The 15,437-nt window shown below is 39.3% G+C and overlaps 1 protein-coding gene across 11 annotated transcripts in view; it reads left to right on the top strand.

The window, feature by feature from the left end:
* The window catches only part of SYNJ1 (synaptojanin 1), an 86,823-nt gene that overhangs the window by 21,602 nt on the left and 49,784 nt on the right, over positions 1 to 15,437 (top strand). For all 11 annotated transcript variants that reach the window (XM_057545265.1, XM_057545267.1, XM_057545266.1 and 8 more), the window contains exons 3-8: positions 1,343 to 1,429; positions 4,075 to 4,342; positions 7,405 to 7,630; positions 8,408 to 8,491; positions 13,832 to 13,893; positions 15,056 to 15,152. In XM_057545265.1, coding sequence (XP_057401248.1) covers positions 1,343 to 1,429; positions 4,075 to 4,342; positions 7,405 to 7,630; positions 8,408 to 8,491; positions 13,832 to 13,893; positions 15,056 to 15,152 — 824 coding nt within the window. The remainder of the gene's footprint in view (positions 1 to 1,342; positions 1,430 to 4,074; positions 4,343 to 7,404; positions 7,631 to 8,407; positions 8,492 to 13,831; positions 13,894 to 15,055; positions 15,153 to 15,437) is intronic.

Below are 15,437 nucleotides of genomic sequence, written 5' to 3'. Positions count from 1 at the left end.
AAAGGGGAAAGGGGTAAGTGCAAGAGATAAGAGGTAAATAAGGAGTGAACCAGTCAGCTAAGAGGTGAGTTGGTGGGGTATGGGTAGGGAGTGGATAAGGGAAGGCAGTAAAGAAGAAAAGAACTGGAAGGGAAAGGATAGAATGAGAAAGAGGCTCATACCTTTCCAGATTTGTAGACCTTAGAATGTAGTATTTGTACTCGTCCATTGAGTTACTAGCTGTGGTTTATGTTTCTCTGGTTCTGTGTTCAATTTTTAATAAGTGTATTTGCTAAGAACTAGGCATTTTCCTTTAAAGCTTTAGGATTTGTTTTTTTTGTTTGTTTTGTTTTGTTTTTCCTGAATAGAATAACCACAACAGCCTGTCCTAGGGAAATTATTCTGTGGGTTATATTCATTAGCAGATAACATTAACTTCATAGCAGAAGAAATAAATCCAGACGGAGACCAGACTGACAATTTCCCCTCTGCTAGACTCTGTGGTCAAGTATTGCCATTAGCTTTCATTATTTAAACGTTAGTAGCCTTCTGTGTGTCAAGCAGTAAGTGTCAGGGATGAAAGGATGAATAGGACAGAATTCCTGCCTTCAAGGAGCAGGCTGCCTAATGAGAAGGACAAGTGTTGAGTATATTTTAAATGTTTGGGCAACGTGAAGAGGGAGCTCTGTGAAAGACCTGTGCCTGGAGGAGTAAAGAAAGGTTTCCAGAAAGTGACTTTGTGCCTGTGTTTTTATAGGGTGAATAGAATTTTGCCAAGAGGCAAAGGTTGGGTAGAGTCTTTCAGGCAGAAAGCCAGATCGCTGTGCAAAGGTACAGAAATGTAAAAGACCATGCTTGGGCCATAGTGAGAGTTTAATCTGATTGGAGCCTAAGATGCAGGGGGTGGGAAGGAGAGGAGAGTTATGAAAAATGAAGCAGAAAGGGTATGTTGAGGCCAGATTCTGGAAGATTCTTTGTTAAGGAGTTGGGTGTTGTCCTATAGGGGATACTATAACAGAGAGTGTTCCTGGTATTAGAGTAGGTGAACGGATCAGTGGGACACAGAAGAAAATTCAAAAGCAACCTCCAAAACATATGAATATTGTTAAAGGTAGTACTTCAGATCTTTAGGAAGAGGATGGATTAGTGAATAGATGGGCCTGGAGTAACTTGTTAATTCTTTGGGAAAAACTGTTAAGTTACTGGTTTGAAAAAATATTTTATGCGATGCATTTATGTTAAGAATATCAGATTTAGATCTGGACATTTTTGCTTGAAACTATGGCTTTATAGCTAAATAGAATCTGATGTTTCAGGTCCTTTTTCTCACCCTAAAACTTTATTTATTTATTTATTTTTACAGCATCAGCAGAAAAAGAAGCAATCAAGAGTACATACTCCAAAGTTCTAGATGCCTATGGACTTTTAGGTGTTTTACGATTAAATCTTGGTAAGTAGTCAATATAATTGATCTATTTTTTTATTTCTGTTTTTGTAATTCTAAAGATTTGAGAGAGACTATCTATTTCAGACTCTATATCTGAGCTATAAGTGTGGTAACAGCTTTTAAACCTTAATTAAGCTAATCTTGAGATAATGCTTGTTGCCCGAAAAGGCATGCTACATGCTCATGCTCTTGTGGTTTTTTTTTTTTTTTGGCCAGCTCATTTTATGAGGCTAGTATAATCCTTTTTTTTTTTTAATGTTTTTATTTATTTATTTTTATTTTTGGTTGTGTTGGGTCTTCGTTTCTGTGCGCGGGCTTTCTCCAGTTGCGGCAAGCGGGGGCCACTCTTCATCGCGGTGCGCGGGCCTCTCACCATCGCGGCCTCTCTTGTTGCGGAGCACAGGCTCCAGACGCGCAGGCTCAGTAATTGTGGCTCACGGGCCCAGTTGCTCCGCGGCATGTGGGATCTTCCCAGGCCAGGGCTCGAACCCGTGTCCCCTGCATTGGCAGGCAGATTCTCAACCACTGCGCCACCAGGGAAGCCCCTCTTGTGATTTTAAGTTCCAGAGACAGCGTCCTACTTGAACACTTTAAGAGACTGGTATCAGTTGTCAAAAGAGAAAATCAGGGCTTCCCTGGTGGCGCAGTGGTTGAGAATCTGCCTGCTAATGCAGGAGACACGGGTTCGAGCCCTGGTCTGGGAAGATCCCGCATGCCACGGAGCGGCTGGGCCCGTGAGCCACAGCTGCTGAGCCTGCGCGTCTGGAGCCTGTGCCCCGCAACGGGAGGGGCCGCGATAGTGAAAGGCCCGCGCACCGCGATGAAGAGCGGTCCCCGCACCGCGATGAAGAGTGGCCCCCACTTGCCGCAACTAGAGAAAGCCCTCGCACGAACCGAAGACCCAGCACAGCCAAAAATAAATAAATAAATAAATAAATAAATAAATAAATAAATAAATAAATAAATAAATAAAAATAGAGTATTTAAAAAAAAAAAAAAAAAAAAAAAAAAAAGAGAAAATCAGGGCATTGCCCTTTTTCTTTGTTTCAGTGCATTTAGGAAAAGATGTCTTAGTGGGAACCACACACTGATTTCCCTGGTTTATAGTGGGAAAGGCATCTGCTTTGTATTCAAAAGGTCTCAGTTGAGCCTGTGTCTGCTACTTAGTGTCACCGTGGGCTGCAAAATAACCTTTATGATTCTATAACGGTGTGACTCGGAGCGTGGCCCAAGGACTGGGCCACATTCCATAAACTGGGTGAGTTTACGTTCCATAAACTGTTTGGTTATTGGTCTGGATGAGATAAGAAGCCAGCACCATCGTGCAAATCAACACATGGCTTCCTTCATTGATAAAGTCTTACTATGGAGAAAAAAAGAAGTCAGCGAAACCAAATGGTGAACTTAGTGATGTCATTTTCTGTTGTGGAAGAAGCACCTTTTCTCACCATGAACTGGTAACTGTGAACTGGTTCATGGGGCATACTTTGAGGAGCTCTGGTCTATCAAATGGAGACTTGCTGTATGTTATGAATCTATCACGCGTAAAGTACTGTGCCTGGCGCTTAACTGATACTGTCTTGGGTCATCCTCACAGTCCAGTGAGGTTTGTTTTAATTTTATTTTCTAAGGGTGGATATCTCAGGTTGGTTATGTTAACACAGTGAAGTTGGTCTGGATAATAAGTAGTGGAGGAGCCAAGGCGCAGGGTGCTTCTGCCTACATTAAAGCCCACGTTCAAAGTACACCACTGCTGGTGGTTAAGAATCCGCCTGCCAACGCAGCGGGCACGGGTTCGATCCCTGGTCCGGGAAGATCCCACATGCCGAGGAGCAGCTAAGCCCGTGCGCCACAACTACTGAGCCTGTGCTCTGGAGCCTGCAAGCCACAACTACTGAAGCCCATGTGCCTGGAGCCCGTGCTCCGCAATAAGAGAAGCCACCGCAATGAGAAGCCTGCGCACCGCAACCAAGAGCAGCCCCCGCTCGCCGCAACTAGAGAAAGCCCGCGCGCAGCAACGAAGACCCAATGCAGCCAAAAATAAGATTAATTAATGAATTAAAACAAACAAAAAAAGCAAAGTACACCACTGCTGAATTCCACCTTCATACCCATTGCACCGAAATTTTGTCAAAACTAGATGAAAAAAATCCCTGTGAGTTTTTTATAAGCCAAATTGCTTTATAAATTGTTTCCAAGGACTTTTTCCGCATAGCAGCAGCAGCAGCTCACAGTTATGTGCCATTTTTTCAGCCTTACTATTCACACAGAACTCTCACATTCATTGTCTTGTCTGAACTTCCTAACAATCTTAAAGGAAAGGTAGGGAAGATAACGCATATATTTTTTTAAATTTGATAAATCTTGCATACCCTTCAGTTAAGTAGAGGAACAGTTTCATAAATGTGAGATTATCCTGTTAATGTTTAAATGCTTCATTATACTGAATGTATTTAAACAAGGATTTTTTTCCCCTAACTTTTGCCAAAATCTAGTTGTGAACTTAAACATGTCTATGATAAACTTAAAATAACCACAAGGCCAGAGATTTTCAAACATGGAGACACGAGAAGGAAGGCAGAAGAAACTTTGAATAGCTTGAAAAACATTGGGACTTTTCATCCAATTAAAGTCTTTGGTTTTTGCAGGTGATATTATGTTACATTATCTGGTCCTCGTCACTGGATGTATGTCTGTTGGAAAAATTCAAGAATCTGAAGTTTTCCGAGTTACTTCCACTGAATTTATATCACTACGAATCGATTCTTCAGAGGAGGATCGCGTTTCAGAAGTGCGAAAAGTGTTGAATTCAGGAAATTTCTATTTTGCATGGTCCGCATCTGGAGTCAGTTTGGATCTGAGTCTTAATGCCCATCGTAGCATGCAAGAACATACAACCGATAATAGATTTTTCTGGTGAGTTCATATTACATTTTTCCCTTTGTAATCACGTGCTGTGCAACATAGAAGGCTGAGCAGTTATTTCCAGAGATAGCAGCAGTGGGCATTGCCCATTGAGCACACCACTCTTTCCCGCTGCAGGGTCCTCAGCAGAGCATAGCAGGCATCCACTGTCGTTTTTTTAAAGTCGTCATGTGACGTGAAACCCATTTACTCTCCCTGATCTATACTGACCTTCCATTTCAGACATGTATTTTAAATACTTATTTTAAAATTAGGAACGAATTAATTGTAATACAGTTGTGTTACTCACGTCCACTGTTCTTAGTTTCGAGGTCTTGTCTCTGGCAGCATTGCCTTTCTAAGCCCACCTTCCCTTATTATTTTTAATTTTAAGGTTGTAAATAGATGATCTTGATTCAAGAGCAACCGACTACGAGGAAGTCGTACGCTGGGATAAAGTTTAGCACTGTAGTAAAATAAGACTCAGTAAAACTTACCATAATAAAGTATGTAACTGTGCCATATTTCACGATTACGCATAAGTGTGCTGTATTGTAAGTAAGCACTAATGGGGGCAGGGCCCACATGACTGTGATTAGTATCGCTTTATCGGAGCAGACCAGATTTCTAGTATAGCTGTTCTCTTGTCCACGGTCAGCATCGATGTTGACTTTTTTCCTTAACACAACGGACAAATTTTATTTCATTTGTTTACTTATGTTATAAGGCCAAAGTCCGGGACTCTCTGCTCTCGGTCTCCCTCAGTAGTTCAGATTCAAGGTGTTTCCTCCTGTATGCTTTCCCTCCCACTTTCACTATCTGCCTTTATGGTCCTGGAGAAGGCCCTGGGTGTCAGAGGGCTTAAAGTCAACAACGTTAGGACAGGAAGCTAACTTCAGAGCAATAGCTTGGTCACCTTGTAGCTCACATGGAAGTGTCTTGGCCCAGAGGAGTGGCATGGGGGAACAGAGAGGGCAGAGTGAAAAAGGGCTTTGGAGCACTGTAGTCAGAGACTTGGAGCCTAGCGGAGGAGGAGCCGATGGGGGTGGGGTGCGGTGGGGAGGGCCGTGGGACAGATGAGTGGACGGAGTCCTGTCTGCTTGTGTCAGCCCTACACTTTTCTGACGGAAGAGACATTGAAGATTCTGCAAAAGGTAACGGTGTTGCAGCTGGACTTAGGGCAGCTATCCTTACCTTTTTCCCCCCTGCTCATTTTTACCCAACGTTTCTTTGATTGAGAGAGAAAAGTTTTCCTGCCATAATTAGAAGTCCAGGCAGGTGCAGATGCATTGGCTAAATGGTCAGCAGTCCAGAACATCACTAAGTTTAATCAGTGGGAATAATTCATATACCTTTTCATTCAATTATGGCTAGAGGTGGGGCAAATTTAGATAACAGATTGAAGGGTTTATCCAGCAGGAGACAGGCTGAGCGAAGGGGAGGCTGAAACGCCAAAGGTGAGTTTTGCTCATTTTACAGTTTCTACAGTTTTGCTAAGGATTGGATTCTGGAGCTTCACTTTGCATAGAAAAACGAAAGCTCTTAGAACTCATTGTGCATACCCTTGCAGCTTAACAGTAGGAGTATTTTCCAGGATACAGCCAAGTAAGTTTTATAGCCAGAGAGTAGCAACTTCCTATCACAAAAACCCAGGTAGCTTTACTCCACTGGAGATTTGAGGCTGCTGCCAGTCGAGAGTCAGGTGTAAATTTAAGCAGAATCATAACAGCAAGGCATTGACTGCAAAGAAAAATGAAAACTGACAGCAGAGGGAGAAACTCTACCTGAGCAAATGTATGGATCCCACTTCTCTCTAAATGGGGGACCTCTGCTAGGACAGGGCCCTCAGCTGTGGTGTCTGGACAGACTGGGCCACAGTTTGAGCTTTGCCTCAGGTCACTGTAGATAATAGTAAAGCGTGGAAGCTTAAGTCCTATTTTGAAATTAATGATGGTCATCGGATTAAATGTTATCGCAGGAGTAATCCTACTACTCATCGCCGTTCCAGTATGCTTTCCTGAGTGGATGAGAAGGGCTGGGGTTGTAGCTGGTTTTCCAGGACTGCACGGGGCCACCACCTGTTTTCTCTCTCCTACAGCTGTCGCCTGAGGAGGAGGGTGTTGGGGACAACTGTTCCAGCCGCGTTGCTGTGTATTCTTGGTATTAATGGCCCTAAGGCGTCAAGAGAATGCTGTGACATTGTTTTTCTACCTCTTAAAACAACAAGATAGTGCAAAGCACTTAAGAAAGATTTCCGCTTAAATTGGTAGTTTTAAAACTCAGAGAACCAAGCTTCAGTATTCTAGAAACTTCACTTTTTTAAGGCACCTTTTTATCTGAAAGTACCAGATAGAAAGTTTTTCTGCACAACAGTATATTTGCTTTGGTGGTAGGTTGGTGAAGAGCTTCACATGTTTGCTTTTGGAGGAATAAGGTTCGGACAGAGCCCCTGAGGCGGTCAGCAGGATGAGAAGATGGCCGGCGTGGCAGGACCCCAGCCCCTCATCCCTGCTTTAGCCGTAGCAACTCTGCTTTTCTGTTTCCTAGTCACCAGCCTTCTGCGTGTTCGTTTGAACAAAACTCTTTGCCCCAAAAAAGTTTGGCAACCAGGCCCCATCCATTATCTAGAATGTAAAAGTATTTGGAGCAGTGGAAAACTCTAGACATGCGTTAATACGGTAACCACTAGCCCATCTGGCTATTTAAACTTAATTAAAATGGAGCCTTATAAAAGTCAAGCCTTAAGTAGAGCCTTCTAAAGTAGGGTGGGGATATGTGTATGAAACCCTTTTTTGGAACAAGTGATAAATACATTATGAATAAAGGCATAACAGAAATGGGGCCCAGATTCTAAAATCATAGAATGTATGCTTCTTTTCTATGGACCATAGATCACATGTCCAAGGATCTCATTTTACAGCCCTATCTTCCAATCCCTGGCATAGTGAATGTAAATGAATTGATTTATTTTTGGTGCCTTTTAATGTGCACGTTCCAGGAGCACCATTTTGAAACGTACGCTGTGTGTTGTCCAGTGCTCATTACGCTAATGCAGTTACTTCTTTTTTTGTTAGGAATCAGTCTTTGCACTTGCATCTCAAGCACTATGGTGTGAATTGCGATGACTGGTTATTACGCCTCATGTGTGGGGGAGTAGAAGTCAGAACAATTTATGCTGCTCATAAACAGGCAAAGGCTTGCCTCGTTTCCAGGCTAAGCTGTGAACGAGCTGGGACCAGGTTCAACGTAAGGGGAACAAATGATGACGGTCACGTCGCCAATTTTGTAGAAACAGAACAGGTATATGTTTATATTGCTTAATTCATGTATTAGGGGAGGGGCATAGAGAATAATAGAATAACAGATTTTTATTGATTCAGAACTCATTTCGACACTGTAATGTCATTTTATGGTTGTTCTTGGCTACTTATTAGCCTTAAGAAAGGATTCCCCAAAACAAACTTACTTAGCCATGGCTCTTCAAGTAAGTAACAAAACTTTTTGCTAATCAGCATGGCATTGCCAGTGTCATACGTTTTAGTATTGAATTTAAAATCCTCAATTATAGAGCTAGACAACTTAAGAAAAGTGTGTTTTGATGAAATTAAGTCAAACCCAACTCTTAAAGCTAAGTATATAGTACCGTTAAAATGAAAAGTTATAATATTTTTGACTATGAAACTATGTAATTGTAAATTCAGGCCATGCCCCCAGTCCATTTCAGATCTTCAAATTAGTTTTTGAAAAATAGAAAAAGCTAAAGAAAAAAAATGAACTCTGAAGGTGTATGTATAAAATATTGAAATTCAAAAGGAATTCCTTTTTAAAAGTTGTAATTCTTATGCTTCTATAGTCACTATTTTCTTGGTTAATGTATATAGAAGAACTATCACTAGTTGAAAAAAGAATCCAACTTATTTAGTGGCCTATTTTGGATGTTTTGTTAGGATCATTTGTATATGAGAGATTGGTCATAAGATATAACTAGCGTGCACTAGAAGTTAGTAAATTTGTCTTTTGATGTAGAGGTAACAACTTCGTCTGTGGAAATATTTTACCCATTATTTTTCTCTGTAGGTTGTGTACTTAGATGACTGTGTTTCTTCCTTCATACAAATCCGGGGGTCTGTCCCATTGTTCTGGGAGCAACCAGGGTTGCAGGTATGTGTTTTGACAGTCAGTTTTTTTTTCTCTTGAGAACTTTCCATATTTTCTAAAGTTTCAGGATAGTTTATCAGTTCATTGGATAGTTCTATTACTCAGTCTAATAATATTAGCTAGATTCATAAATGAGGATCCAAGTATAGAGGTCCTGGAATTGTGCTAGTTATTTTTTCCTTTAATGTTCTTTTAAATATCCATAGAAATTCAGCTCCCATATTTAATATTAAAATTTTGATGTTGTCATGGCACACTGATTTTCAAAGTGTTTCTGTGCTTACTATCTCAGTATCTTAGCGTATAACAATTTAGTCTCTGTAGGTAGAAAAATGTAGTAGTTAAAACAAAGCTTCTGAAATCAGACTTCTCAGTTTGAACCCTTACTCACCACTACTAGTTTTGTGATCTTGGGCAAGTGATTTAACCCCTTTGTGTCTCAGGTTTCTTATCTGTAACATGGGACTAATATTAGTAGTTCCTACTTCTTAGGTCTTAGGGTTCTTATGAGGATGAAATGAAAAGTGCTTAGAATAGTAACTGACACACACCATCAGCACTAGGTAAGGGTTAGCTATTGTTGTTAGTAAGAATATATCTGCTACTGAAATTTTACTTTGTAATTTGTAGTGACTTGTCATCTTGAATATGTTCTCTGTTTTGCTTTCTGATCATTTTTTCCTAAACTTTCCTTTGCTGATTAAATGTCTAACCTTTAAAATGTAAGATTTTTTTTCACCTAAGATCATAATACTGGATTGCCCATAGTACTGGGATTTTGCATTTTATTTTTATTCAAACATGTTTAGTTCTTAAAGTGTTAAATTATATTCATTTTAGGCTTTCTGATATATAATGTGTAGTAAATTTTGTGCCTCAGTCTACAGTATTGAGAAAACGGACAGAAAAAAAAAATCTTGCCTCCAATTTAGTTCACAGTTGGATCTCTCTTACATTCTAGGATGGTTATTGTGGAGAAAAATTGCAGACCACTTGAACCTTTTCAATAAGGCAGTTTATTCAAGACAGGCTAAGAATTAACAAGGATTAATACTTGTACTGCTTTGCTAAAATTCCTGAGTTCTCGTTAAGACCAGTTTAACTCATGTGGGTTTTATCTTTGGCATATAGGCGTAACTTAAATAGATACGTTGTTCCCCAAGTCTCTCTTGGGAAAGAATACCAACCCTACCCCACTTCTCCTAACTTTTTGTGACCAGAGAAGGGTGTTTGGAATATTTGCTTTAAGAAATTTCTAAAACCTTGCTTTGATGCAAGGTAAATGCTTTTGCTTTAGAGACAGGCTAGTATAAGAGATTGTAATAGCCTATTTATAGGCCCTCTGTTTTACTGCTTTCTGTGTTATTAAGAAGTTCAGAATTACAGTGTTTGGTTATTCAGTAAGGTTGGATCCTGAGTAGTTACATTGAGGGATCCTCCTTGGGTGGGACTTCCTTCCGACTTCCTTCTGTGTTCTGTGGCCTGTCCACACAGGTAGTCTGGCTGGATAATGTCATTTGATTATGGGCTGAAAACTACAGATTTTTAAATCGTGCCTTTCTTGATAGAGAGAGTAATTTTTGAGACATCAAGGCAGTCCAGCAATTCTGCCAAATCGTCACTGAGCTGGCCTGTTGTCTCAGGTTGGGTTGAGGATTGGGTCAGTAGTTCCCAGTTATTTAGCTTAGTAGTTTTTTTTTTTTTTTTTTTTTTTTTTTAAAGGAAAAAAATTATTTATTAGTTAAGGCCGTGTATGAGTTAATATTAAGTAAGCAGAGTGTATTAATTTATTATTATTAATTTATTACAGCTTGCCATATGTTGATGTTATATAGATTGATACTGTATCAGCTCATTTTAATGTAGGAAATGTATGATAGCATTCTTCCTATTTCATCCCTCCAATCCTTTGTGCTATTGTTGTCATATACTTTCCTACTACATATTTATACACGCCACGATATTATTTTTCTTTAAAAATCAATTTTTGTTTCAAATAATTTAGAAAGAGGAAAAAAACCCCAGTGTATTATATAGTTACCTAAATATTTACCATTTCCTAAACCCGTTGATTCTTTTTATGGATCCAAATTTCTAACTAATATAATTCTTCATAAGCCTGAAGAATTTCATTTAGCATCTATTGTAGTGTAACGTGTTGATAAAAATCCTCAACAAGGGAAGAATAGAAGAGAGTATCCTCCAGATATAGCTTAGTAGTTTTTAAAGCCAGCCTTTCTTTGAACAGGGATGGATTCGTTTCATGAGTATCTTTTATCATTTCCCCACCATTCTAAAAGAGTAGGTAATAGAGGAATGAAAATAATAGATATTGATTTAAAAAAATAAAAATATCAAGACCCCAAGTTCATCTTCTCATAGAAGACAAATAAGGACTTTTGACTTAGGGTGGCTGTAAATGGTCGTTAGGTGTCCTGTGTGTTCTCGGGACTGGGATTTATTTTTGGGGATCCTTGAAGTTAGTGTTGCCTAGTGAGATGTCGCACTTCACAAGTCACGGACAGAGAATCCTCAGGCCGTTGTCCCTTGTTCTACCTCTTTTCCTCCATGAATAATTCCTCTTAGGTTCTTAAAATATTTTAAAGGAATCTTTGGAAGTGATTTGAAAATGCAGATTCATGGCCTCAACTTCACTTGAATCTTTTTGAAAGATTCAACTTGAATCAACTTGAATCTTTTTGAAAAGATTCAAAAATAGAATCTTTTGGAATGGGGCCAGGAATCTGCCTTTTAATTTGAGTGGTTAGTTTAACCACTCAAATTAGAGAACTTGTGTTGTACTGGATCCTTTCGTGCTGCCCTTGCGGCGTATCCAGCCCTGCCTGCTCCAGCGGCCAGTCCTGAGCCAGCAAGGCAGCCCTGTGACGCTTAGCCCCAGCTTTCTCCTAGGTCTTGGGACTTTCTCTTTCTTTTCATTCCCACTCCTGTCATCTCAGTTAAGGTCTTCATAATTCCTTCTTGCCTGGAAGATTCTCACAGTTTTCTCACTGGTCTCCTCCCAGCTTTCTGGCCATTCGTACCACTTTTGATCTACTACACTCATCAGATCTAGGCACCCGTTTCTTCACGTTCTGGCTTCCTCAACTTATCCGGCTTCATGCCTGGCTACTTCCAACAAGAATCCTCTGCTCCCCAAACGAAGGTTTGTTGTCCTTCAGTAGCCGACTCAGATCTCATGGAATGGATTCCAGTCACTCCTCCACACTGATCTCTTCATGAAATCCTTGAGTTCTTCTAAACGTGTATTATTCTGTACTCATTAGGTGTATATAGTCTTGTATCCTATGAGAAATTCAAAGACTGTAGTGATGCTTCAGAGAGAGCTTGCAATCTGGGGAGACAGGCCTTTTATGGAAAAGATAAATATCAGTATCAATTAGTTTGAGGCATCATAAGAGTTGTCATAAGGTGCTGCTCAGGTGAGAGTGATATTTCAAGTGCTGGCAACTCACTCATTTTACTTATGATTTCCTTTTTTTGAAGGTATTTAGCATTTATAATTTGTAGTGTTCCTCTGATACTATATCATTACATTATATTATAGCCTATATTAGTCTTAAAAGATGGTCAGCATCATGAGATCTATGCCTGGCATGGTGTGGCACATTGAATTTTTGGTTGAATTGAAGTTTCAGAAGTATGTGAACACGAAGCAATACTATTGTCAGAAGATGATGTTCCATACCACCCAATGAAATGGTTTTCTAAAAATATCTTTGATGTAACTTTTTTTTTTAATTGGGTAAATTTATGGTTATTTAAAGCCTTAAAACTTTTATCACCATTGACATAACTTTTTTATTATAGAATTTTTTTTAACATTGAGTAATAAAACCTAGTCTAGTCTAACCAACAGATTGCTGTAAGTGTTATGATGTGTAGCTAATTGTGTATATGTGTTGGGGAGCAGACAGCAGGGAACAACGACAGCCGTTACCTAAAAAATATGAGAAAACTTGTATTTTTTACACCTTCTTAACAGTTGAAAGTACTGTGCAAGATAAATGTTAATGAATAAACAAAATGCCAAGTCTTGAACTTTTATAGAGTTATAGGCAATTACCTGAGAGGACTCCAAAGAGAAAGTTTTCTGCCGCCTAAAATGCTTAAAGTCCTGGAGCACACATCTTTCAAAATTTAAGATTTTATACAGTCTATTAAGCACTAGAAAATGAAATGGAATATAGATGTGACATTTGGCTAATCAATTTCTTACTAAGAATAAAAAGCACTAAAGAGAGAATCCACTGATTTCTCAGGACAGTCATTCAGTTGTCTCATCAGATCAGGAGGGGTAATGCTGAGTGAATGATAATACTGTTAATTCAGTTTTGAACTTGGATGGGCATATTAGTGCTTATTTTCTAGTTTTATTTGTCCAACTGCATGACAGATTTGGCAGCCCTCCTCCCATGCCGCCTTTAAAGTCACTTTGTTCACAGATTAGCAAGAACGAATTCTGGGGAACTTTGATCCCAAAGTCTCAGGGAAATGTTTAAAAGTGAAATTCAGGGAAAGAATCTGGTCTCACTGCTGTATATCTTCTTGGCATCTGTTATACCTTGCTCAGTTCTGCCTCATCTCTCTGTCGCTTTCCTATAGGAGAAAAGAAAAACTGTAACAAAACACAATCGGTAGTTATTTTCCATCTTGTTTAATTCTCTTAACCCAGATTTTCTGATTCTGCAGAATGTGCTGTTACTATAGTTGTGTGCCTGAGAGATTGACTTGGAAAGTCTGTTTTTCCAGGAACAATACTTTTAATTTGTAGGATCTTTGGGTGAGGGAGGAGTGAATAGAGTATTCAGCATAACAGAGAAGAAAAGAACATGTAGACATTGCACTTGTCGGCAGCCCGGAAGAGTAGGAATTTTGGTAAGGAGGCCTGAATTGTCATGCGAATATTTTTTGAAATGAATGCCGTTGCCCTGAGAGGACAAGTTTATTCACTTGGCTGTATTTGGTTTTTTATTGCCCAAATGGCAATATCGGTTGACATATAAATGGCACGTAGTTTGAGCTTAAAACAAGGTAATGTATGTGAAAGCACTCTTAAAAATATCTTACATAAATAAAAATTCTTGTTAGTTTACAAGTGTTTCATAATGGTCTAACTTCTAGTTCTTTTTTTGTGAGGTTGTGTTTTAAAAAATAAAAGGGATGAGAACCTCCTAGAACTTGTTTTTTAAAGAATATCATGAATGGCAATCACTCAGCTCACTACTGGGTGTTTAGCAAATGCATTGTTACATACTGTAAACAATATTTCTTTTGTCTACATGTTGGCTTTTGGTATGATTAAACATATTTTTCTTTTCTTAGGTGGGATCTCATCGTGTTCGTATGTCAAGGGGGTTTGAAGCCAATGCACCTGCTTTTGACAGGTAAGACTGATTATTTTTACATAGTGCTGTAGGTTTTGATATTGCTAAGCAGTGAGACTAGTTGTAATTGTATTTACTGATTCATTTCAGCTTTTTTGGCTCTAAGGAAAATTTCTTCTTGACTCCTAATTTAACTGGAGAACAGTGACACTTACTGTTATGAATTCTAGGGGTGGTAGCACTAGGTGTGTGGGTCTTGTTGTCTGGGCCTTAAAACTACCTCTTACCAGTGCGCTGTCCAGTACGGTAGCTACTAGCCGCATGTAACTCTTGAGCGTTTGAAATTGACTAGTCCAGATTGAGATGTGCTGTAGGTATATAATATATACTGGATTTGAGACTTAGTGCAAAAAAAAATGCAAAATACTTTATTGATATTTGTTTTATATATCAATTACATGTAGAAATGATATTTTAGCTGTATTGGGTTAAATAAAATGTATGTAAATTAATTTCCTCTTTTGAGTTTTACTTTTTTAATATGCCTTCTAGAAAATTTTAAATTCTATCTGTGGCTCATATTACATTTCCTTTGGACAGCATTGCTCTCTAGCTTCTGGAATGGTTAGAAGCTGGAGCAAATAAAGGCTTATATTTGGGGTCTCTTTTTCTTAAGGCTAGAGCTATTAAGGAGGTCTCTCTGAATACTCACGGAGCGTGTGATGTCCTCATGTGTGAGCTGCAGCCCCACGCCCTCTGCCCTTGCTGCCTTCCCAGCCAAGCTGGGTGGCTCGTGTTTTCCATGCCTGTCTAGCTTCAGCCTCAGGGTGGAGAGGGATCTGGATGATTCCAACAGCTCTAGCATAGGTGGGAGCTTAAGTCAGAGAGGAAATTGCATTAACTGAGTTTTTATAAATTCAGAGTCTTGAGACCATGTGGAATGGATTTGTATCCAGTTTTGCCAATTCTGTGAGTTTAGGGGCTTCCCTGGTGGTCCAGTGGTTAAGACTCTGCGCTTCCACTGCAGGGGGCTTGAATTTTGGATTCGATCCCTGGTGGGGGAACTAAGATCCCACATGCCACAAGGCACAGACACACACACACAAAAAGAAAGAATAAAATACTGCCGTGTGGGTCCTGTTTAATAATGGGTTCCTGTTGATTGAAAAAAGTTTTTGGCTTGTCATTTGACATATATTTATTTCCTTTCTTTCTTTAATAGGCATTTTAGAACACTTAAGAATTTATATGGTAAACAAATAATAGTAAATTTGCTTGGATCTAAGGAAGGGGAACATATGCTAAGTAAGGCTTTCCAGGTAAGTACGATCATGTTTTTCTTCTGTTCTGGCCCATGGACACCTAGAATGGTATTTTTAAATAATATAATAATCAAATTCTTCCAGGAAGTAAATTACTTCCTAGAAAAAGATTGGGTACTTGTTGGAACCATTCATTCTTTGGGGAAATTAGGCAACAGTTTAGGGTAATCTTGCTGAAATTGGGATTATGGAAAGCTTTCAAGGCAATTGACCCTGTTTTCTAATCTGCTTATTTATGTTGTAGAGAAGCAGAAGGATACCCTCCCCCTAAAAAACGCTCGT

This window comes from Balaenoptera acutorostrata, chromosome 4 (genome assembly GCF_949987535.1).
Source record: "Balaenoptera acutorostrata chromosome 4, mBalAcu1.1, whole genome shotgun sequence".
Taxonomy (NCBI): domain Eukaryota; kingdom Metazoa; phylum Chordata; class Mammalia; order Artiodactyla; family Balaenopteridae; genus Balaenoptera; species Balaenoptera acutorostrata.
This window is presented reverse-complemented; position numbering and strand designations above follow the sequence as displayed.